This window comes from Myotis daubentonii, chromosome 6 (assembly GCF_963259705.1).
Source record: "Myotis daubentonii chromosome 6, mMyoDau2.1, whole genome shotgun sequence".
Taxonomy (NCBI): Eukaryota; Metazoa; Chordata; class Mammalia; order Chiroptera; family Vespertilionidae; genus Myotis; species Myotis daubentonii.
This window is the reverse complement of record NC_081845.1, coordinates 49,837,814-49,863,317: the sequence shown is the minus strand read 5'-3', so window position 1 is coordinate 49,863,317 and position 25,504 is coordinate 49,837,814. Positions and strand designations below refer to the sequence as shown.

At 34.3% G+C, this 25,504-nt stretch overlaps 1 protein-coding gene across 8 annotated transcripts in view; it reads right to left on the bottom strand.

Moving 5' to 3' along the window:
• Positions 1-25,504, bottom strand: part of EPHA7 (EPH receptor A7) — a 172,842-nt gene that overhangs the window by 128,581 nt on the left and 18,757 nt on the right. Inside the window, exon 4 of one of the 8 annotated variants that reach the window (XM_059700915.1) lies at positions 20,500-20,601. The exons of the other annotated variants lie outside the window; for them this stretch is intronic. Coding sequence (XP_059556898.1) covers positions 20,585-20,601 — 17 coding nt within the window. The 3' untranslated portion in view covers positions 20,500-20,584. Of the gene's footprint in view, positions 1-20,499; positions 20,602-25,504 lie in introns of those variants that run through there. 8 annotated transcript variants of the gene reach the window in all.

Below are 25,504 nucleotides of genomic sequence, written 5' to 3'. Positions count from 1 at the left end.
AAATGGGGTATCTAATGCTTGAAAATTTCGATGAGCTTTCATTTCATTTCACCATAATGAGCATAATACCTATAGCATGATAAGAGCAAGGGTCACCCTTACCAAATGTCAACAATTATAAAAGAAGGGAGGGCCAACCTTATGGAAATATGAGTATTTTGTTTGCCATTTTCCAACATGATTACTGTGTAGTTTGAATTAGTAGTCTTTTAAGTAAGAGGCTTAGAAGGTAGATCTTTACAGGCTACATATGTTAAAAGGATATGTCTAGCCACAGCATCAGTATGAGTTTTGAAGTTCTGATTTTCCCCAAATGAAATCCTTCTCTTATACAAATAGACAGTGTTGAATTATATTAAATATTTTGTAAAATTAGAATTCTAAGGTGCAATGATTCCTCTTTACCTGTTATCTTCATTATATCTTTCCTTTTACAAAATGTCCATCTAAGTTATAGTCCTAAATGATATGCAATCTGTAGAATATTAAATTCCCTACCAACAGAAAGCACAAAAATAACATGGCGTCTCAGAAAAGGTATTTAAATAGAGCATTATTATTATATACATATGTTTACAGTCAGGCTCAAATATAGAGATATTTATATCAAGGAGTAAGCTATGTGGTGCAGAACTTCCTGAAGAAGATTCATTAGAAATGTATTTGCTAAAATTGCAAACCACAGATCCTTAGTGAAGCCCTAATTGACTTCTGGTTTAGGCAACTGAATTCCTTTCCTCTCTTCCCATTCCTATAATGAAGTATTATATATAATATTTGTGTCCATGTCTATTATCTATGGCTGTCTGTATTCTATATCCAAATCTGTATCTACATCTATATCTTTATCTATATCTCTCTAGATCTAACACTGGGTATATCACACCCTCATTACAATCTTACAAAATAGTTAACATATTCTTCCAATCTGTAATAATTAAAGGGTGATATGCTAATTAGAACAGATGTCCTTCCAGACGTCATTCTGGATGTCCTTCTGAACGAAGCCGGGGCCAGAGTGAAGCCCGAGTCCCAGGTGCCTGCTGGCAGCCAGAGGGGAGCCTGGGTCCCGGGTGCCGGAGGGAAGTCGGTGCCGGCAGCCGGGGGAAGGAAGGCCTACTCTTGCACGAATTTTCATGCATAGGGCCTCTAGTTTAATATAAAAGTGTTATGTTTCCTTTATATTTCACAAGAGTTTGGTCCTTTAAAGTCTTCCATCTGAGTGTCATGCCTGACTAGGCATGTCTTTAATACTGCCTAGAATGTTGGTGTTCTACATATATTTATTGCAATTTTATTTGCCAAAATAGAAGAAACTTGTATGAGTGAATATGTATTGATGATTAAGAAAACCCTTATAAAACAGTAGAGAGTAGTCTTTAAGAATGCAGGCTAAGGAGGCAAACCTCTTGTGTTGAAATCCAAGGATCAAAAGCTAGGCCACTTATAGGTAAGAAACTGTCTGGGAATAATAATAATAGTTTTTTCCTAATAAATCACTATATGGACTTAATTAAATAACTTATAACAATGTCTAGCACATACTAAAAAGTTTATGCATGTTAGTTGATATTATAATTATGATTATTATGTTAACACAGAAAAGAACACTATTTTTTTTAAATTAAGATAATTTTGCTCCTACTAAAACATACAAAAACTTTTGAATATTTTCCAACATTTTTTTCAAATAATCTGTTTAACTGCATGAATATGTAAATCATGTAGCTAAATGTCTAAAAATTTCAACTTAGAAATTCCTTTAATAGTTTGAACAACTTAAAAAAAACCATTATGATAATAGAATTTTTTTAAATAACATCATTTAAAAAATCTGCATTGGAAAAATCAACCTATTTTCCCTTCTGTTGTTTTGTTCTCGATAAACTTACTTCGTTTAGCATGTTATTTAGCCTATCCTATACTCTACAACAAAAGGAAGCATGCGAACATATTTCAATCTGCAACTTGTCATTTAATACGAAATAAAGCAACATAAGAAATATTGATAATAATTCAGAGATTTGAAAGGGTAAAGAAAAGCTACAGTATCTTGCAGGCAACTATTACAGATAAGACATTCACTGAGAGAAAGAGAGAGAGAGATACAAAAAATAACAGATTCCTATGATAATACAACTTTTTTCTAGTCAGTTCATCCTTTTTCTATGATACTCTTAACAGTGATGTAATAATCCATATATATTTTAATATCAATCTGCTTTCTATCCACATTCGCAAAGTCTAACAATGTTTTTTGTCTAAAGACTACTAAGAAGCCCAGGCAGTATGGCTCCCAGGTTGAGCATCAAACCATGAACCAGGAGATAGCAGTTCGATTCCAGGTCAGGGCACATGCCTGGACTGCAGGCTAGATCCCCAGGAGGGGGCGTGCAGGAGGCAGTTGGTCAATGATTCTCTCTCATTATTTATGTTACTATCTCTCTCTCCCTCTCCCTTCCTCTCTCTAAAATCAATAAAAACGTATTTAAAAAATAAATTACATAAATGTTAAAAAATCAAGACTACTGAGAAAAATGAAAGCTACCATTCTCTTCCTTTATGACCACAACAGAGGGAGGAGAAATCAGAGTACTTTGGGGGCTTATTCTGTCATTATTTTCCTTAGCTAGATGCCAACAGAACCTTCATTATAAGAGATATAGCCCTAACCGGTTTGGCCCAGTGGAAAGAGCGTCGGCCTGTGGACTGGGGGGTCCCAGGTTCGATTCCGGTCAAGGGCAAGTACCTTGGTTGCGGGCACATCCCCAGTAGGGGGTGTGCAGGAAGCAGCTGATCGATGTTTCTCTCTCATTGATGTTTCTAACTCTCTCTCTCCCTTCCTCGCTTTAAAAAAATCAATAAAATATTATTTTTTTTAAAAAAAGAGATATATGATATGTGGACTAGACAGGTTAGGCAGAAAAAGGTAGGGCCTTCTTATAATTAAAAACAAGTCTGAAGATAAGAAGTAAGAAAGGAAGAGAGAGGACAAATTCCAGAAAGCATGCAATACCATCACTAGCAGTAACCAAGTGAAAAATTGTGGTATCGTTTTCATATATTAATACAACACTGATAGTCTTCGGCCAAACAACTGACACTAATCTTTTGAGAAAGCAAATGATGATAATATGAGAAGAGAAGGCAGAAGATGCTTCTCCCACCTATAGGAATGCATGTGGCTGATTTTTTGGAAAATTGTGTCCTCCCATTATAAGATAAATATTCACTGCCTTCCATATCAATGCACCTGCACAAAATTAAAGACCATATAAGTTAAGTGCACATCCAAAGCCTCACATTTGGGAAAATGTAAGTGCTCTTCAACTCTTCACTCATGAGCCCCAAATCAAAGACATAGGCAGAGTCATGCACTCTTTGAGGCAGATCCTCAAAACACAAATTGTTCATTGTTCTCAATGCTGTCCCTTAGAAGCCTTTGCTTTCTGAGACAAGTACCCAGGAGTCCTCACCACTTCATTCTTAGTAATTTGAGAGTAGTCACATTGGTCCTTTACATTTGATTAATGATGACCAAATAAAGATCTACAAATAACTTACATGGGAATTACAAGGCTCCAATATATTGCAAAGTTTTCCTATGAATGACAAGGAATATAATTTTTAATTCTACAGTGCATGACTTTTTAAGTGGGGGTATTTTGGCCCAAGAACTATTTCATGAAGACTGCAGACATTTTAGATTATTTTATCTGTAAGAGGTGATTTAACTGGCATCTAGTAAGTAGACATCAGAGACGATGATCAACATCCTACAGGGCTCTCCACAACAAAGAATTATCCCAAGCAAAATGTCAACAGTGCCACCGCTGAGCAAACCTGCTTCTTTACAAACAGGTATCTGCCAGTTTTGTTTCTGAGTCCTAGTTGTCTCATGAATAGGCCCTTCCTAACTAAGCAAAATGAAAAAGAATTGTGGCTAGATTCTGTTCATATTTAAACAAAAATAGGTTATCTTTGTTACAAAAGTTAGTTTTATCTTTAAAAAACTTAGGTGTTTTTTTTCTTAAAATTCGCCAGCTAATGCTCTAGATGATTTGCTAAGAAAATAGCCTAATTTGACATTTCTATGAAAAACATTCTTTAAAAAAAACAAAAAGGTGCTATATTATAGATTCAAGTTGACAGAACTATTGTTATTACCACTATCCCTTCTCTCACATCAGTGTCTCTTATTCCAAATGTCCAACTATATGTAAGGTGTCTCCACTTATAAAGCCCATTGTAACCTAAAATTCAAAAGAATGAACTTGTCATTCCTTCAATAGGAGGAAGCTTGATGTTTCCACTTTCCTCTACTCTCATATTAAGTTAATTCCTGTCCATTACTCTTTGGACACAATCATTACAGTAACCCTGGGTCAAATGTTTATCACAGCTCATCTTATTTACTGTACTACATTCCTATAATCATTCACTTATTCATTCAACAAATATATGGATTACTTCTTATCTACTCACATGATAAGAATTATATGCATTGTGGGAAGCAAAACAGACACAGCCGTGTCCTTATAGAGCTCTCAGTTTAGTAGAAGCCAATCTATACGAACAAAAGCCTAGGTGGCCCTCACGTGCGATGTTCTCACAAGATGACTGCCACAAGATGGCTACATGCACAGCAGAGGCGGAGCCCAGCAGCCCCTCTGCACAGTAAGGCCTGGGGGTCCTGCAGCTCCACATGGCACGGAGAAGGCCGGTCCCGGGGTCTCTGCCACCTCACATGGAGGAGGCGGGTCCCGGCAGAGGAGGCAGGTCATGGCAGGGGAGGGCAGTTGGGAATAATCGGGCCAGCAGGGGAGGGCAGTGGGGGCAATTGAGCTGGCAGGGGAGGGCAGTTGGGGGCGATCGGGCCTTTAGGAGAGAGCTGTTGGGGGAGATTGAGCTGGCAGAGGAAGGCAGTTGGGGGCGATTGGCCTGGCAGGGGAGCAGTTAGGCATCAATAAGGCCAGCAAGGGAGTGGTTAGGGGGCAATCATGCTGGCAGGCAGAAGCGGTTAGGGGAAATCAGGCAGGTAAGCAGGCGAGCGGTTAGGAGCCAGCAGTCCCAGGTTGTGTGAGGGATGTCCGACTGCTGGCTTAGGCCCGATCCCACAGGGGTTGGACATCCCCCGATGGGTCCCAGATTGGAGAGGGTGCCGGCCAGGCTGAGGGACACCCTCACCCCGTGCACAAATTTCGTGCACCAGGCCACTAATAATTAAATAAGCAAGTATAATGAACCAAAATGTTTTAGGAAAGGAGATCATTGTAGGAACACCAATAGGTGGCACCTCTTCTCATCATATAACTGAAACCTATAGATTAAGTAAGAAACATTATTTTTAAACAAAAATTTGGAAAGAGATTATTCATAGGCAAAGACAGAGCAAAGAGGGAAAAGATCATGGCACATTTGAGGCAATGACAGAATGTCAATGTAGAATACAAGCAGAAGAGAAGCAAGTTGATGAAGCTAGAAAAGAAGGCAGGCTGTGAGTTAAGAAGGTCTTACTTTATTCTAAGAGAAATAGAAAATCATTGAAGGATTTTTAAGAAGAAAGTGTTGTGATAAGACTCACATTTAGAAAGGTCACTCCAACTACAATAGATTAGCAGAAGGCAGAAAAAGAGAATAGAGAGAAGGCTGCAGCTCTGTTACCCATGGGAGATGATGGTAAAGTAATAGGATGCACAAGTTTGTTTATAGAGAACTAGATATTCAGTAGATATTAAAGGAAGCATCGAGAGATTTTTACCAGATAGCCTCTAGACCAGTGGTTCTCAACCTGTGGGTCGCGACCCCTTTGGGGATCGAATGACCCTTTCACAGGGGTCGCCTAAGACCATCAGAAAACACATATATAATTACATATTGTTTTTGTGATTAACCACTATGCTTTAATTATGTTCAATTTGTAACAATGAAAATACATCCTGCATATCACATATTTACATTACGATTCATAACAGTAGCAACATTACAGCTATGAAGTAGCAATGAAAATAATTTTATGGTTGGGGGTCACCACAACATGAGGAACTGTATTAAAGGGTCGCGGCATTAGGAAGGTTGAGAACCACTGCACTAGAATCTACTCTTGCACTTTCTTTCCAATCATACAGCACACACCAGCAGATTCGATTTTGAAATGCAGTAAATAAAAATGCAGTTTGCAGAGAAAGACCAATATCACATGATCTCACTCATATGTGGATTCTAATGAACAAAATAGATCCAGAGACATAGAAGCATGGAACAGACTGTGGAATGTTAGAGGGAAGGCAGGAGGGGGTAGGGGTGGGGTAAAAGGGTGGCAGGGAGAGATCAACCAAAGAGCTTGTATACATATATGCATAACCCATGGACACAGACAATAGGGTGCTGAAGGTTTGGGGCCAGGGCAGGGCGGGCTAGAAGCATCAATGGGGGGGGGGCACATATAATATTTTCAACAATAAAGTTTTAAAAAGGCAGTTTGATTTACAATAGCAAAGAGGGTCTTTACAACATCTTATGAGACAGGCAAAGCAAGCAAAATTCCCTCATTTGGCATATGATGAAAGTGGAGGCTCAGAAAGATCAAGTAATTTATGCCAACTTGTAATGTTACCAGGTAGTAAAAATAGGCTTAGCACCCAACTGAGTTTCCACATCCACTTCTGTTCCTAGTGGTGTGTTTCTCCTGGATCCAGACCTTTGCCAAAGCCTTGCGCTATTGGTGTATATTACACACTCTGGCACCTGATTACTGTCAAGTGTAATTTTCTAATCATTTCATAAATGTATATGTATATTCAGTGGCCATTCCACATAGAAATGGAAATAAAAGCATAAACTCTTATTATATTGAATATAACTAAATGAATAAAATTATAAATAGACATTTATATTCATAAAAGCAATACAGGAAGAAGAGATCTAATAGCATTGTCCAGGCTAAAATTATGTTTCACATGGGTTAGTTGGCAATATGACCAGAACATAAATATTTAATGAAATATGAAAATCAAATGTGCCTTCGTACAAGTTCACTCTAAAAGCACATTAATTCCAGTGAAGTATAAAAGTTAAATTGCCTCTTCCTCCAAAACATAATTTTTCTTTCCATTTAGTTGCATTTGACAAGTAATCTTATAAGGTGCTTTATATTTTCAGCTCTAAATTTGACTTCAAAAAAATTATAATTAATCAGTTTGCTATCATGAAATATGAAGTCCTGAGCCACAGTTTCATAAGTTAACTTCCAGGCAATATAATTACTTTTGTTAGTGGATATAACTACCAGTTACTCATATACACTAGTAAATTTATTTTGGATATGATAGGTAACAATAAATTTATATATATATATATTTTGTTTTTTAATTTTGTTTTATTGCTTAAAGTATTACAAAGAGTATTACATATGTCTCTTTTTTTTTTAGGGGAGGCAGGGGGAAGGTCAAGGGGGAAAAATAAATTTGTATTTTAAAAAAGCTACAATATACAAAATTACGGTTTAAAAAGTGATTGCTTTCGAAACACACAAAATATGTTGAAAGGGGAAGCCAAACCTTTATATGGAAGATGACTATATAATTTTTTATCCAAACCAGGACCCTTTCAAGAATAAAAGGGGAATTTTAATAATGACAACATGAATGTCACCATAGTCACTACAATGAGATAATAACAATAGGAAATGGCTTTCTAAGAGGTCCTGAAATTACAGCGATGAGCCCCTTAGTAAAATTAGCTTCCCTATACCACTATAGTAACTAAATAACCTAGATATAACCAAAGTTCTGAAATTTGGAGATTTGGGAAATTTTGCTAGACAGCTCCTTTGCTAATGTTCTTACAAGGGAGTTAAAATCAATATATTTCACAGTAACAACTTGCTTAAAACTGAGTTTAAAACTGTACGAATTTTGTTGGTGGTGCTTGTTTTTAACCTTCCTCCATGCTAAAGCACCCTTGCTTAGTGCTAAGAACCTGGGTTCCTTGCCACAGTTACAAAACAATCTCTAATGCATTTACAAAATCTTTTATTATTTCCATGGAATACATTTCAATCTATAAGAACAATACCCAATCAATTTTGAAAAGCAAAGCATAAAACAACCAAATAAGTCAAGCCCTGTTATACCTGATTCTTGCACTTCAGTTCTAAATAGTCACAGGACAAAAATAAATATATTTTTGTAGGGGCGAAGAAAAATACTTCAACTCGAACTATTCAGGTGTGAGTTGTGAACAATAACCACTTACAATATATAATACAAAAGCAATATGCTACCACAAAAGCATTCCTCCATGGATACCAAGCCTTTTAATATGTTTTTGTAAAATACGGGAGGTATTAAAGAGTTGAGACAGAAAAAGATTTTTTTAAGATGCCTGGAGAAAGAAATATCCATTAGTAAGCAGGATTCTCACTGGGATTGCATTTCTTGAATATTCTCCATCAAGGAGATGAGAATATCAGTTTTTACACTGTCGTCCAGGAAAGTGATAGTCTGAAATTAGAGCTGCTAAAAAACAGGCAGGTACTGTGAAATTCAAGGAAATGCTGCATCAAGAAGCTAAAGGAACGAAGAAAGGATAAAATTCTCTTTATCCTTACAAAACTGGCACATTATTCCAAGTGAGGTAACAGGCAGAACCTCACAGCAGATTAAAAGAAATTTGAGGACAAATGTTTCATTCAATAGGCCTTTCTATATAGCAGATAACTTTCCACCCAGTCAAGAAAAGCCTTGTCTTTTATTAATTCCATTTGAAGGTTTGCCTTACTATATAAAACCCCTCTTTTCTCACTTATTCATGAATGTATTGGCAAGTGCCTCTACATCATTCATACTTATAAAATTCAACATGGCAGGTGGCCCTAATTTTTCACTGTAACTATTAAAAGCTCTGCAGAAGGTAATGGCCTTGTTTTCATGTTTTTGTTTGTTTCCGTTACCATTAAGCAATTCCTCCTGAATATTTTCAGAAAGCATCCTCTTTAAAAATAATGAAGTCCTCTTTAGTAAGAAATCTGAAGTAGATTTTTCTGAGAAAAATTTAACTATTTACTATTTACTTTCAGTGCTCCATGTAATCTGCCCTTGGCTACACAATTATAATTTGAGAACATTCTAAGATAACAAATTTTAAGTTAAAAGGAAAATAAGCAATACAAGCAAGCTATTATTTTAAGTTACTAGGTAAGTGATACATATTTCATTTTTATAATTGGGAACTGAAGAGAAATTGTGGGAAACACAAATAAGGTCTAATGCAATATGTTTTTAAGAAATTATATTGTGTTTTTACTACCCGCTCTGAAACAAACTAAAGATTTCCATTCTAGAAAATCCTCTTCATTTCAAACTGTGTCCTTAAAAACAAGGACTTCTCAGTTTGATTTATTCTATAGGGCAGATAAGCTGCTTCTTTTGGTATTCTGATTATTACCCATGTATTTAGTAATTCTAACAACTGAAGAACATTAACAAGTTAATCACAGATTTAACCACAAGATAAAAAGCTTAGAAATGCTATATCAAAGGTTGTTGAAACCAATGAGCTAATAAGTTAGGAGAAAAGATGATTACATTCTAGAATTCTGTGACAGATTACTCCTTTTTCTTTTCTTTTTCTTATACCCTGTGATCCTCTCATTCCAATTTTTCTGCTCCATCTTTGGCGAGATAAATTGATAACATCACCATCTGTCAACCAGCACAGCCATACTTAAGCCATCATCATCAATCAGAATTTTTTCATTTCCCAGTCACAAACTGAAATTTCCCACTTTGATCTCAGCCTTGAATCTTGTTTCTTGTCCACATTAATTGTGCTTTTTTGCCCTTCTCCTTCAATGACCCTAGAATCTAGGGCCTAGATGATCATTTCCCCAACTGTGTTTCCAAGCATTGCTACAAATATTACTACAAATTGCATAAAGTCAACTATCCACATTTTATAAATAAGTTTAGAAAACTTTGAATTTAAAAAAAAGTGATTAATACTGACATCTCAAAACTTTGTTTCACATTATAAACCCTCAAAAGGGTGGGAGGGGGTATTATGTGGACCATCCAAATAATTAGAGGCCTTGTATCTCTCTCCTAACAACTTTACTTTGTTGTTTATCTCTTTTCTTCATGACAACTGTCTATTTTCTTTCCAGCCATTTTCTCACTTTACCATTCATTCCTTGGATCACTTACAGCTGGTTTCTGCCCTCATCATTGTTAAATAATGAGACACTGCTTACCCATAGGTAAGAAAACTCTCTTACCAGGATATAATTGAACTTGTCTTCTCAGCTTTTCAACTACTTCTATTTTCACAAAAATCTCTGACAAGGACCTAGCATACCCAAGTCACTTTCAAGAGAGATCGCTAACACTACACACAGCCACATCTCCAGCCACATTCACTTCAGGGGAGAAGCCTAGACTACCTGGTTTTCTGATCAAGGGTGAGAATTCAGCAAAAGTGGGTACTTAAAACTATTTTTTTCTTCTTTGTCCACTGCACCTAATCAAAGTCTTTATTCTATTTTAAGAGCTGGCATTAAGAATGCTTAATTTGACTAACCCATTATTTGATGGGAGACTCTCATTCCCCACTGCCTTAAATCTTTAGGTAATTCATATCATCTTGCACAACATCTAATATATTTATCAAACACCTATTTTGTGCCTGGGATGTCACTCAGTAAGACATATGCCTTATATGATTTAATACTGGATATCACTCAGACTCCACAGATTCTACCATGAGTCCCCAATTTAAGAGGAAAAAACTGAGACTATATGAGGTTAAGTAATTTGCCCAAGGTCACAGCTAGTAAGTAGTCAAATATGAATTTGGCTCCAAAGTGCTTGCTCTTCAGCATTAAAATACAATATCTTAGACGATAACTGATTTTTCATAAGAAATATACAAATAAAATATTCTGGATTTTTAAGACAGGAGGAGAGATTAATATGACCATGAAAATCAGAGAGGGCTACCTAGAAGAGTGAACACTTGAGTTTTTGATAGACACACAATATATGAATATATTATGAGGATATGGAAGAAAAGGAGTGTCAGGAAAATAAAACGAGCACAACAAAAATATTGCAACCAAAAAGTAAGAGCTACATTTAGAAACTATTGACAAACTAAGTTAGTTTGGCTAAAATGAAGTGGGCTTATAAAAGATAGTGGTAAAAAATAAGCTCACGTTTCATCTTTAATATCTTGTTTTTCTAGGCATTAGTTTTACCTCCATAATGTGTCTGTAGCACGTCCCTTTCCTCCCGTTCTCAGTAACTGGATCTTTATTCAGCCTTTACCTTGAGTCACTCCAAAACATGCTGCGGCTTTCAGTTGTTCTCACTGCTAATCCAGTCTTCAACTTCAAAAGTTATTCCTACAGCACAACTTTGATTCTATGCCCCCCTTAAAAATTCTTGATGATTTCACCATAACTATAAAAGGTAGATACATTCCTTAATACTGTAACATAGAAAGCTCTCTGCACAAGATTTAATCCAACTTATCTTCCATTTTCCTAGCTTTACCACTATCTAATCCTTTTCACAAACACCATAGCTATCTAATCACCAAAAAGGACCTGCAATTTCACACATGCCCCACCTTTACTCATAATGCTCACTGGGCCTAGGAGTGCCCTTCTATGGTTTCACATCTGTCTATTAAAACTCAAGTACATGCCATCTCCTGCAAGCCTTTATTTTTTCTACAGTTGAAATGTTTCCTCACTTAATGAAATATGTACACAATTTACCACTTTCTAAATTATACTGTAACTAGTTATTTAAACATTTATATTTTGATGAAAATATAATCTACCTTAAAAGTGCACAAAATAGATGCTCAGTACAGTTTCATCGTGTTTTTCTGATTCTTTTTTCCAGCGAATGGATGGAGAGATAAATTTGGGGGCGGGACGTCAGTAGCAGATATGTTCCGGATACAGCTCTTACAGAGGGCAACAGCAGTTTTGCTGGGAAAACACGAGCTGTGGGGCAGCCTTTTCCGTCTTCTCTGCTAATCACAAATTTCCTGGTGCAGCAGAAGCGTCTCAGATCAAAATCCTCAAATGTTGTCTAACACTTGAGCATCTGAGTAGAGAAGGCTGATATTCCAAAATTATACAGGACAAAGCAGGGCTAGAGGCTGCACATGTACATATCTTTTAAAGAACTAATAAATTATACTTTATCATCTGATTCACAGATGGTTTATCACCCTAAAATATTTTCTATAGTCTGTTATGAAAACAAGTGTTAGTTCCTTAAAACAAACCTACTGAAAGTTAGACATGAAAGTTAAAAACTGTATTTTTAGTTGGACTAAGAAATATAGAGAATTTGAACATGTCATATAGGCAATAAAAAATTAGTTTCACGACAAATAAAAATGTATGTGTAATGTACAGAATATGGCAAGATTTAATATGCCATTAAAGATGATTGTTGCAATTTTATAATTAGTTTGGCTTTCCTTCTGGAATTAATATGCAATTATGCACCAATTTCTTCCTCACACAAAAAGACATTTACCTTTGGAGAATTCATATATAAAACCTATTAGAATCCATGCTACTCATTTACAGCTTATTCTATAAGTGATATCCACTGACACAAAACAATGCAATTGACTGCAAAATGTATACTAGCTTATTAGTAACAGCTACAACTCAAGGACTAGTAACCTACCAGAATAAAATATATATGCACACACAGAGTTCTATGTATTTTATATGTATTTTGTGTACTTTATGTTTAATCTACTCTGTCATCCAGCTGTCAGAAAGAAATCATAAATGCTAAATACTTGACACGTTTTAAAGCTCACAGAGTCCCTGTTTAACCTCTATATTTATGGTGGAGTATTTACTAAATTGATTTAGGTTGTGTGCTTTTTAATTGATACAAAAATATTCCGGAAAATATTAAACTTAGCATGAGTTAACTAAGTCATCAAACTTAGCATCAATGTTTATGCCTAACAATAAAGTTACATTAAATTTCCCTTATTTAACTGGAGTAGTAGCCCATATTTTTAAACAGCAACCACGAAAAGTACTTGTACCCCCCATTTTAATGAGACTAAAATGGGTTAATTGTGTTGTGTTCTATCCACGCTACTTCTTTTGCTTTGTGAAATTATAGATTACGTACATTTGTGTGTATACACACAGACATATGTATGTATAGTAATATATGATCAATGCAAAAAACCTAAAGATAGAATAATCCAAAGAAAAATAAACATAACCTATATCCCACTGGCCACAGAGGATCCACATTAATAATTTTATGTATATTTTTACAGCCATTCTCTAAAAGTGATATCACACCTCTTTATGCATCATTTTTTACTTAGCCTAATATTGTTAACAATTTTCCATGTAAACAATTATAATTTAATGACATGATTTGACATTCTACACTAGATTTAATTTGATGGATATCCTATAATACTTTTTTAAAAAAATGTTTTTATTGATTTCAGAGAGAAGAAGGGAGAGGGAAGGAGAGATAGAAACATCAATGATCAGAGAGAATCATTGTTTGGCTGCTTCCTGCATGCCCCTCCAGGGGATCGTGCCCGAAAGCTGGGCATGTACCATGACCGGAAATCAAACCATGATCTCCTTGTTCATAGGTCAACATTCAACCTTTGAGCCACACTGGCCAGGCCCATAATATGTTTAATTTCCTATTCTCAGACACTTAAGTTGGTATTTCCATTTTCAGAGTCAAAAGCCTTTTTCTTGCCTTAGAAGAGAGTCTATATAATCATCATTATCATCATTGAAATTACTTGCTGGTACTTAACTGTTAACTAGCAATTAATTGAACACTCAATAAGAAATGTGATTTTTGTGTTCTGTTGTATAGAAGTGAACTAGATAACTACATTTTTATGTTTAATCCTTCCTCTTCTGTTTACTGAGTAGATAGGATGAGCCAGGTAGGGTGCCATTTTTAATGGATATAAAGAAATTTCATTATTCTGTAGTAACCTACAATCTAATGGGGCACATTACAATAATACTGATGCACACTGGAAACCTGTCTGATCCCATGGCTGTGAACTTATGGGGAAGAGAACGTAAGGAGAGTGGAGAAAGATAAGATTTGAAAAGATCTTCCAAAAAGAGATGACAATCTAGGCAGAAAATTACAATAATTACAATATCTGAAGATCACAAGGGGAGACAAAGCATTTCGGATTTCTGAAATTATTCAGTACAGTTAAGTAATGGGCATAAAAAGAAACAAAGGCAAGTAAAAAAGGATTTTGAGTAAGATGATAAGAACTATCCTGGTAACTACTTGAGTAAATATGTTTAAAGAAAGTCATAACATGATTGCATTTGCATTTTAAAAGATTACTGGGGAGGAGAAGTGGAAAAATTGAAAGGGAGTAAAATCAAATACAAACAAATAATTAGGCGGCTACTGATATTCTTTAAGGAAGATAAGACAAGAACTTAAACTTGATGGCACCAAGATGGGAAAAAATGGGTTGGGTAGATTGAAGATATTATATGAAGGTAGAATTAACAAGGCTTCTGGATCATTTCCAGCATCTTTTACCAAAATAGAAATACAGTGAGCAATTTTTAGAATAACAATTATTGCCAACATTTATTGATAATTTACCTTGTGTTAGACACTGTGCTAAATGCTTGGCAAACATCATCCCATTTTTATGCATATTTATCTTCCACTACACATGTACAGGTGTTGTATGTATGTTAGATCATTTGGTCCATACACAATGTCTTGAAATAGATACTGTTAACATTTCCCATTTAAATTTAGGAGACCAAGGACTTGGAAGATGAAGCAGCTTGCCCACTCACACATCTAAGTAGTGACAGATTCTGAACTTGCACTTCTGTGTATCTTTAGTCCAGAAGAAATATTTTAACCACTAAATACATATAGTTAAATATGTTTTTATTGATTTTAGAGAGAGAGGAAGGGACAGAGATAGAAACATCGATGAGAGAGAAACATCATCATCAATTGGCTGCCTTCTGCACACCCCCTGCTGGGCATGGAACCCAAAATTCTGAGCTGGAATCGAGCTTGCAACCTCTTGGTGCATGCATGCGTTGATGTTCATCCACTGAGTCACACAAGACTATTTAATTATTTTAATTGGGTTATGTTCCAAATATGAAAGATGTCTCAAAAAGTCCCCTGAGGATAAAATACTTATTCACTCATTATAAAGCAGGCATAACAATAAAGATACATTAAATTTCTCGTCAGAGGCAAAAAAAAGAAAAAAGTAAAAAATAATAGAACAAAGGCTGAAAGATCTGGGTCAGAATTTCAATCTTTAAAAATATGACATCAAAGAATATAATTAATATTCATTTTCATTCTTCTTTAAGTAGAAAGCATTCTTCTTTAACTAGACAATTATTATCTTATTATAATTTGTGAGTCCATATCACTATTGGAAAAAAATGGGACTAGGAAGAACAAAAATTCTTTCTTACAGAATAAAACAAACCATGAAATATAGAAGAAATCAGAAAATTAGAAAACCAAAAATTTGCAACTACCATTGTAATAAATGATTTCACTTGCTATTATAAATGAATAATAAAGCAAGGGAGAAAAATTGTGAAGGAATTTGAAAATTGTAATGTCTTTTAAATTTCACTGAATAGCTTATTGAATAATTATAAAGGGAAAACAGTAAATGTACAGTTATATAATCTTAACCAAGTCATCAAAACTTAGCATCACAAGTAATGGGATAAGCTGACAATATGTGATAGAACCGAAAGTAAAATACCTCAACTATGCTGTATCTCTGCCAAAAACTTTAAATTGAATCTAACAATGAGGAGACAGCCAGGCAAATCTACAATGTGGTATTATTCTAAGAAATAACTGATGTAGATTCTTTTTTAAAAAGTGGGTAAAGTGAGGAAAAAAAATTGAGGGAAAGTTTTAGATTAAAAAGGAAGAAAGGAAATATGCTAGCGAAACAGTGATGCGATCCTTAAATGTATCATGAATTGGGGAAAAAAATCCACTATAAGAGAAAGCTTGAGGCAAATGGGAAATTAGCATAGGAATACTTTCTTAAATTTCTAAACAAAAGCAAAGTTCTCGCATTTGAAATATAGTAGCATGTTTACGTAGAAGAATGTCTTTTGGAAAAGAATGCTGGAGTATTTAGGAGTTAAATGTAATGACATCAGCAACTTACTTTTAAATGGTTCAGCCAGGAAAAAGATACATAAATATGTGACATATAAATATATGATATATAAATATGTAATATACACACAAAAGAGTGAGGAAGGGGGAGCAAATACAAATGTGGCAACATTTTAATATTGGAGAGTCTGAAGGCCATTAGAGTGTTCATTGGGCTATTCTTTGTACTCTTCTGTTGGTTAGACATTTTAAAAGGAAAAAATATATAAGGTGGAAATTAATTTCTCAAATGGATTTAAACATTTACTGCTTGACGTTAGCCTTATTCATTTTAAGTGTTTTTGCCAATCTATAAACTCATAAATTTCTCTCTCACTAACACATTTATCACAGTAATCTATAAACAAAAAGCACTCAAGAAATGTTCGTTGAACTAAATTGAATTGTTTTTATATCCCAAGCATCTTTTCCCAACAGCATTTTTAGTACTGAATTCTTGTTAAAGCCAACGTGTTTTTTTTTGTTCGATCTACTCTCCACGCAGCATTGAAGAATCCCTAATCCCCCTATATATTAGATTCCTGTCGGTTTCATCATTTTGTCTCACTAAAATGCATTAAAATTTTACAATAATTCAAATTGTCCACAAATATTGAAATCTAGCCTAACAGTACGTGTAGCCTTGATTCGAGAACACTGTAAGGAGAACAATCCCTCAGGAACTGTACACCAGAGACTTTCCCTCCAGAGGTTCACAGAGATTCCAAAACAGGCATCTCTACCGTGAGGGCAAGGACGTCATTACAGGTATGGAAGCATGAATGGAAACTTCAGTGTCACCTTCACCGGAAAAACTACTAATGTCATACCACTGCCTAAGAAATAAACAAAAACATAGTAACTTTAATACCCTGGTAGAGCAAGACAGAGGAGGGCCTGAGGGAAGTAGCATGCACAGGACAGAACTCAACGAACAAATTCCTCAGGCACAAAGAAAGGAAAGATACAAGTAAGAACGCATCTACTACTGCAAAGCCTGTGGACCTGAGATAACTGCCTATATATTTATGAATATATCTATGTAGTTATGAAATATATATATATATATATATATATATATATATATATACACACACACACACATAAGTACATATATATAAAGCATTAGGAAAGGTGGAAGGATGGGATGGAGAAATGGAGAAAACTGGTTAGTTATTTAATTAGATAAAAGAGCAACAGAATAAAATAATCCACTATTCTAACCTAATTCTTCCTCATTTAACTTCCAGCTAATTAAAAATGGAATAAGCCCAGCCAGTGAGGCTCAGTAGTTGAGCGTTGACCTATGAAACAGGAGGTCACGGTTCAATTCCAGTCAGGGCACATGCCCAGGTTGCAGGCTTGATCCCATATGGGATGTGCAGGAGGCAGCTGATCAATGATTCTCTCTCATCATTGATGTTTCTATACCTTTCTCTCTGAAATCAATAAAAATATTTTTTTTAAAAAAGGAATAAAAGTTAAACTCATGGTTTAGGGGATAGAAAATCTAAAACTAAAAACCCAAGATTCGAACTCTGATTGGACTTAAACCTATTATAATTATTATACTTGGGAGCGCTAGTCAGCATTAGACAATTTCCTTCAATATAAAAGGACACAAAATTTTTCCAGAATTCTACATTACATTCTAACATTTTAAAAATTATATAGTAGTCTCCTGTTCTACAGAAAAAGCAATTTTACCACCCAAATCTTTCCATCTCAAGATTCTTTTACAACTGTCAAAAAAGCCACGCTGATGAAGCAGTGCAGAGTAAACTCTCATCCAACATAACTTCAGAGACCTGCAGGTAAGAGAAAGTAAAAATCCCCCACTTTCCCTGACCTCAAACACAGGTCAAGCTTCGCCAGAAATCCTTGATCCCTGTAGCACAGTAAGAATCAGAAGTAAAATCAACCATGCCCTCAAAGGGATGGTTACCTTTTCAGTTGTCTTGTGAAATGTCAGACCAAGGTTTGGAACTGCTGGTTTATTTTTTCCTCCAGGTTGAAACAAGGAAAAAACAACTCCCATGGCAACCAGAGATGTCACTACTCACCTGATGATTCTTCAAGATTATCCTACAAATAACCTGTCCATTTTCTCTGTACGTTTTTAAACAGGAAAAACAAACCCAAAGCATTTAAAACTGAATACCACCCATTTGCAGGATTTTTTTCATAATTGCTTCTTCAAGATACCAAAGTAACAGTATATTTTAACAGAGTATGAAAAATTACTACCAAGGAAAAGACTTACTTTGGGGTGCAGTGGGGGAGGTTAAACACAAAGTAACTTTTTTTATATTTAAAAATATAAGCATGTCAAGCCCACTTGACACAATAACACACAATGTATTATTTTTAAAAACATGCCTATTTTGATATCATACATTTCCCACGTAAGGTCAAAAAGAAATAATAAAATGATGAAATGAAAAATTAAGAATTAATGTTTACCTAAAATATTTCAATTTTTCTTTGAAAACAGATAAACTTTTTTATTGGGAAGAATTTTTTAACATTTATATAAACTTATTTATTAAATAATTTATAGTAATTTCTTATACGAATCACAAAATACTAATGAGGACAAAATGTCTCATTTCATTTAATAATATATGGCAATAATAACACTCAACTCCTGTAAAGGATTCACTGATTCTACAGTCTGATTGAATTTAAAGATCTTTGAAACTCATTTTAAGACCTGTTTGAACAAATCATAATTCATACTGCAGTGGCATGATTTGCTTAGGCATCTTTAATAATCCCCTACTGGCATCTTTTTTAAATCATAGCCCTCAGCAATTGTGGCTTTCTAGCAGAACTCAAGGAATCCCAATTATTTCAGTCATTGTTTGGTTCTTAAGAATTGGAAATATAATCAGTATTGTATGTAAATATAGCACCTAGTATAACGTTGAGTAATGTTGCTCAATTGATTGTTATATTAGTATACGAGTGATGTTTAGTACCTTTCTAGTCTCGAAGAAGTTTCCAATCTTTGAATAAGCTGAGAAATTCTGTGAGATGACACCACTGTCTCAAATGACTCAACATGGATTAATTTTAGAAAGTCACTGGAGGCCTTTATGACATCATAATACACTGATTCACATATTTTAAAAACCCTACACTGGGCTTGCAGGACTTAAGTGGACTGAACTTTGTAAGTTCTAAGGGCAAAGGGGCTGAGATTTAATAGCAGCATGAAATGACACTTTGGTTTCTAAACTTTAGTGTTACTAATCGACTCTGACTCCTGCAGATCATAAAGTACAATTGGCTTTTTCAATTTAGATTCAAACAGCTGGCTAAATCCATTAACCAGTGATTCCATGAAGCAAAATCTACTGCCTTTTAAACCAATTCTTCTTTATTTTCTTCTACTATGGAAATTCTTTGATATTTCTGAAGAAATCTAAAAAAATCTACAACATGATATTAAAAAATTAAGCAAAGTTATATCTGTACCCCAGACCGCTTTTCACAAATGTTATGAGAGTTACTTTATTGTGTAGATCATTTAGAAAAAAATACCACCAGGAGTATCATTTCTGGATTAGTTTGTATGCATTTGTGTCCATTGGATTTATATGGAGGGTCCTTTGTATAAAGTAATGCAATTCAAGATATTTGAAAATCAGCTCAATTTAGCCCACCCTCCCCTTGCCCCCATCATCACCACTATTGTTACTGGTTAACAATAACAAACCTTATGGAGTTAGTCTTGCTCAGAGTACTCATTTTGAAAAAAATTAATGCATTGACTGAATTTAGTATCTGTATGTGCAGATAGTGTTTAAAATTCGTAAACAAAACTACAACTCTCATACTTGTGTTTTATATGTACATCAATGTTAAATCCTTCAGATGACAAATGATGAGACAGAAATGTCACAATTCAGTGAAGTTACTATCAACTGGGGTAATTTCTCTCTGGTCTTTGAGCTTCATTTTACTGAGAAGGGTGCTTGGCTTCAGACAAATGTGAGAGGAAAAATAAGAATTGACTATACACATGTTTAGTGTCTTTGTATGATTAGGTTCTGGAACACTTCCAGGAGAAAACTTTGTGTATGAGCTCATCTGATTTTAGTTACTTGCAAAAGAAAATAAGAAGAATACATCTTCCTGATCAAACGCCGCCTTTTCAAGTTTGGTAGAACAAAAAACATGCCTCCTCCTTTAATAAGTACAAATACACAAGACTGATGAGGTGAACAAAAATCAATACACAGATTCCAAAAATTTCACAACTGTTTATTTTCAGTTCAAACATGATTGATGTCAATTAGATGCAGATCTGTCCTGGTGATTCTCATGAAATCCACCATGTCAGGTAGTCACCTTCCATGGAACTCTGAAAATTCAACACTATGCTTGAATGTACTAGTATTTCCCCATAGATCCTTAAATTCCACACATTCTATAAAAGGATTGTTTTATACTTATTACAGGTATTCTATTTTTGTCTGTGGTAATATTTAGTTACAGTGCACAGAACTACTTAATATTGTTGATATAATGGGTATTTATGACCACTGGTACATTTTAACCCTCATTTTTTGTAAGAAAATTTTTTAAAGTACTATGGAAAAACCTCCAGAGCAAGAATATGCAAAATATACAATTTAAAATATAGTCCTCAGTAAGAAAAACTTAGCAAAATCTTGCTTTATAGACTAAGAAAAACGAATAGGGTGTAACAGGCATTACTAACTAAAAAGAAAATGAGTTTTTAGATAATGCTTTCAAATGATAAAATGAAGCCTTTCTGACTTGCAGTCTAATGAGAGCAATCCACTTTTTATAATCATAAAGAAATATATTCTGCTTCATTATGTTTTGAATGTGAACTAGTTACTCAGAATTTTCTTGAAATTTATCTCTGTTATTAGGGAAAACGGAATCTTCTCCTCTGTGACTAGACACTGTTACAGAAACTAAAGAAAGCCAAACAGAGCTGGTTCTGCAGTACAGTCAAGCCTGTGAAAACATCTTGATGTGGAAATGAAAAGAACACACAAAGTTACATTGCTGTCAAAATGGTAAATCTGTGGCTATTGTGAAAATCAAAAATATGGAGTGGCTAATGAATATGTATTTGCCTACTTGACCAACACACACACACACACACACACACACACACACACACACACACACGCACATTCTGTCCATCATTCACTTTTTGAAGTGTCAGATAACATTCTTTCTCAAATGACACCCAGGGCTTCATTTGCTATGCATAAGGTCAGTGAATATTAGCTTCACTTACACTTGGCTGAGAATCGGTTGGTGTCAACAGTAGAGGCTTAGTTCCCCCACTGAACAGGGTTAGAATCTGACAGAAAGCTGCCACTGAAGAAGATGGATGATCTTCTTTGCTGACCCTGCTCCCCTCAAGGGTTGTAGTTTGGGTCTCCTTCCATCTCTACACCAAAGACCCTCACTGAGCTTCCCAGTAGCCTTCAGCTTTATTGGTGCTAACAGGTCCAGACATTTTCATCGATTTGATTCTCTACCTTTTAAACACAAGAGCTTGCCCTTTTTGGCTAGCTAAACCTTGGCACAGATGTCTTTCTTCGTAATTACGTCTCTACTATCTGTTGGAAAGGATGCAATCAGACAGGCAAACATCATGTTAGCACAGAAAATGCTGAACTATTTATCTCAGTTTCCCAATGTCATTTGTCTGTAGAAATTAACTCTTAGGTCATCTCAAGGTAGACTCCTAAATGGGAAAATCAAAATCTCATGTCTATGTGATGACGAGCATGTAGAATATGTTATGCACAGCTATTCAGTAGGTAGGGAAAAGAAGTGCTTCTGAGTCATTTTACATAAGCAGTTATTGACAACCATATTTTTAAAATGCATGTACCTTAAAATATTCTAATAATTGTCAGAGTTCTATTTTGCTTTCCATTTTTAGTGGCTACATTGTGAAATATGGCCTTCCCTGTATAAAAAATACATAAAAACATTTACTATCTTATAAAGAAGCTATAATGATATAATAAATTACTTTGAGATGCCAATTTGTTATTTTTAATAATGTAAAGAAATTACCTAACCTCAAATTTAAATGTTCAAAAACGCACATATAAGCAGGATAAAAAGTTCTTACAAATAGATTTTTTTAAAATAAATATTTTTAGTATATATAAAATTATAACTCTGAAGCTATAAAATATTATAACTGCCAACATTATTTATTCCATGCAAAATATAATTTAATATATTCATATATCTAGTATTACAGTTAGCTAATAAATACATGTATTTATAAAATATACCAATGTAAGTACTAAAAAAGAGAACTAACAATAAAAGTAAATTTCACAAAAATGAAGATATGTATAGTACCAATATAATTCAAGTTAAACCTTTTATTAAATTGCAGACAAAATATAATATGATCATTTTCCTCTACTTTGAAATAAAAACTATTTACCTTAAATTAAATAATTCTGAAATTCTGTATATTATATTAAAGTGCTAATGCTTTCATTCAAATTGAGAAAATTAACAAATTATAGTTGAAAGTAATTATTTTTTAAAATGTTGGCAGTAAAACATTTTGATATGCTATTAACAACTATCATTAAAATAAAAACACTTATTATGGTTGGGGAATCCATCAAAAATATACAATGCTGATAGTTATTCAAGGAGAAATTCAAGAGCACAGTTCATTTTATCTTTAATATCCTAGAAGCTGTCCATCAATGATTTTTATTCTCTCAAGTAAATAATATTTCTCTAAGAAAAATTCTTTTAATTTCAAGTATGTGTTTGAGAAGCAACAATCAATTTTTGCTTTTTAAATTTTATTTACTTATCTTTCTGTAAGACAGAATAAACAAAATCAAAATTCTTCTTCTAATTGTGAGCTAAAGTACCAGGGAATAAAATCAGTTATTACTCTTATTTGATCATTCTAATGCTAAAAATCTAAAATTAATCTTAAAAATCAAATGATTTCTTGATACTATGCAATGATTTAAAAAAAAAAAAAAGCAACAAAATTCTTCATGCCCAATCAGGTCCAGGGCGGTGTTCTGTGTTCCGCCAATCTAAGTGGCCTGCCTATGCAGATTTTCAGGAGCACGTCCACCCATCAGTGTCAGCATTCTATCAGACGCCACTCTGATCCAAACGACAAGCAGCTATCTACTGACATTAATGAATAATAAATAACCATGCCACCTTGCTTTATATGAATAGAACGTATATTATTTTCAGTGAAGATTAGTCTATATGCAGAAGCAGATATGGTTTTGTTTGTGTTTTCAGCTCATATATTAGGAAATGGTGGGGAAATAAAGTGGCTGCAATAAAAGATGTGCTTAATGTGAACTCTGGTATACATGAATGCTTTGTTTTTCACCAAGTCAACCTTGCCTCAGCTTGTATCATATAAACCTAAATGAGCTGTATTCACAGGCTCCTGAATATTTATGCTATCTTTTACAGACCTAACACGTAGTTTGTTGTCTCTCCAATATATACAATGACAGAAAATCCTTAAAAAATTAAAGATCAGAAGAAGTTGTGTCAGTATCCTAACCTTGCATATTCATCCTTAATCTGACTTCCTGGACCGAAACCTATTTAAATTATTAGTATACTCTCCTTTGTTGTAAAGTCTCCATCTCTCTCTGATTTAAACACACAACAACAGAAATTGCTACATACAGCTTTTTGAAAAAATAAGGATTAAGAACTTTAACTGATTAGGCATTCACATACATATCTTGATTGAGTTCCTTTATGATATTGACTGATAGAGGTAATTCTGGTCTAAATGTTACAAGAGACTATAATCAAAATGTGGATTTTCTTACCTCAAAAAAAGAAAATAAATAAAAGCTAGAATTCAAGTTATGCAAGTTTTGCCATATATTATGATTAGTGATTTTCATTTTTAACTTTACCATTTTACCTTTCCATTATGAAACTCTCTTCTCAGTTTAATATTAAAAGTTTAATTTTACAAATTTTGTAAATAATGAACATTATGAATGATTTGAAGAGGTAAAAAACTAGATTTCTTATTATACCTAATTAAGAATTTTAACAGAAACATAAAAGGATGCATTATAGTTCAAAACAGAAGGATATGCCAGGATCAGATCAAAACTTTGCAATGATAATGAGTAATAGTGATTAATAAGGTTCACTATTTTGTTAATTAGCTATTAATTTGTACAACATCGAATTATAATATGTAAAATCACTCTCATGTAAACAAGGCAAAAGAGCAAAATGTTGCAGGCTATATATTTTATTGTAGTAAAGACACAGAGCGGAGAATGAAGATGTACTTTCACTACTTTAATCCACTTCATCGATGGGAAGGTATATTCTGAAAAGTTTTAAATCAGGGGATAATGTAGAATTTCTGAAAGGTAAATAAAATGCTGTTGCCAAAGTCTATGAAACTATAGGAAAAGATTCAAAAAGAAAAGAAACTAGAGGAAGCAGTTATGACAGAGAACATCCACTTTACCACACTGAAAGATAAATTATATTAGAAAGAAGGATGATTACACATATAGTGATGGCCTGGTGAATAATTTTGAAAATCAATGAGAGAGCTGTTTGAATTTGAAGTGAGAAGCAATGTTGTCTCATTGGGGAAATTTACAAAGGGGAAAATGATCAAACCATTATGTTCAGCCTTGAAATACACAGCGCTCTCATACATAATGTCTGTGCCGAATAAACATCAGACACAGAAAGAGCATGGCTGAAGCAGCAAGCTTAAAAAGTTCCAGTCAGGTTTCCTTTGCAAACTAAAATACTGTCTCAACATAATAAACCTGGAGCCATATGTCTTTCCCAGCTCCAGCTCATAGCCTGAATATCTAAGCTTTGTATGTGTTAATTTTAAAGCTCAGTTTTGAAGAAAAGGTTTTGTAGAAGCAAGGAATGAGGGGCTAAAGTCTTCAGGTTTCTCAGAGGAGATCTAGTCAGAAACCACAAGACTAAACAGCAGAGTTTAGGCTCCCTCTGAAATTCTAGGTTTGTAATAATGTAAGAAGGGGCCACTGTTCTCATTTTAAACACTTACATACATTTGTCATATTTCCAAAATGTGCTAATTGCTAAAATTCACCTTCTTACAATCTGGTGAAATGCTACAATAATTTAAAAATTTTAAAAATAATAATCTACTTGAAAATCAAGAAGCACTACATATATATATATTGCTTTCTGAAAAAAATTTAAAGGAAGCTTTATTTTGTCTTTTTAAAATA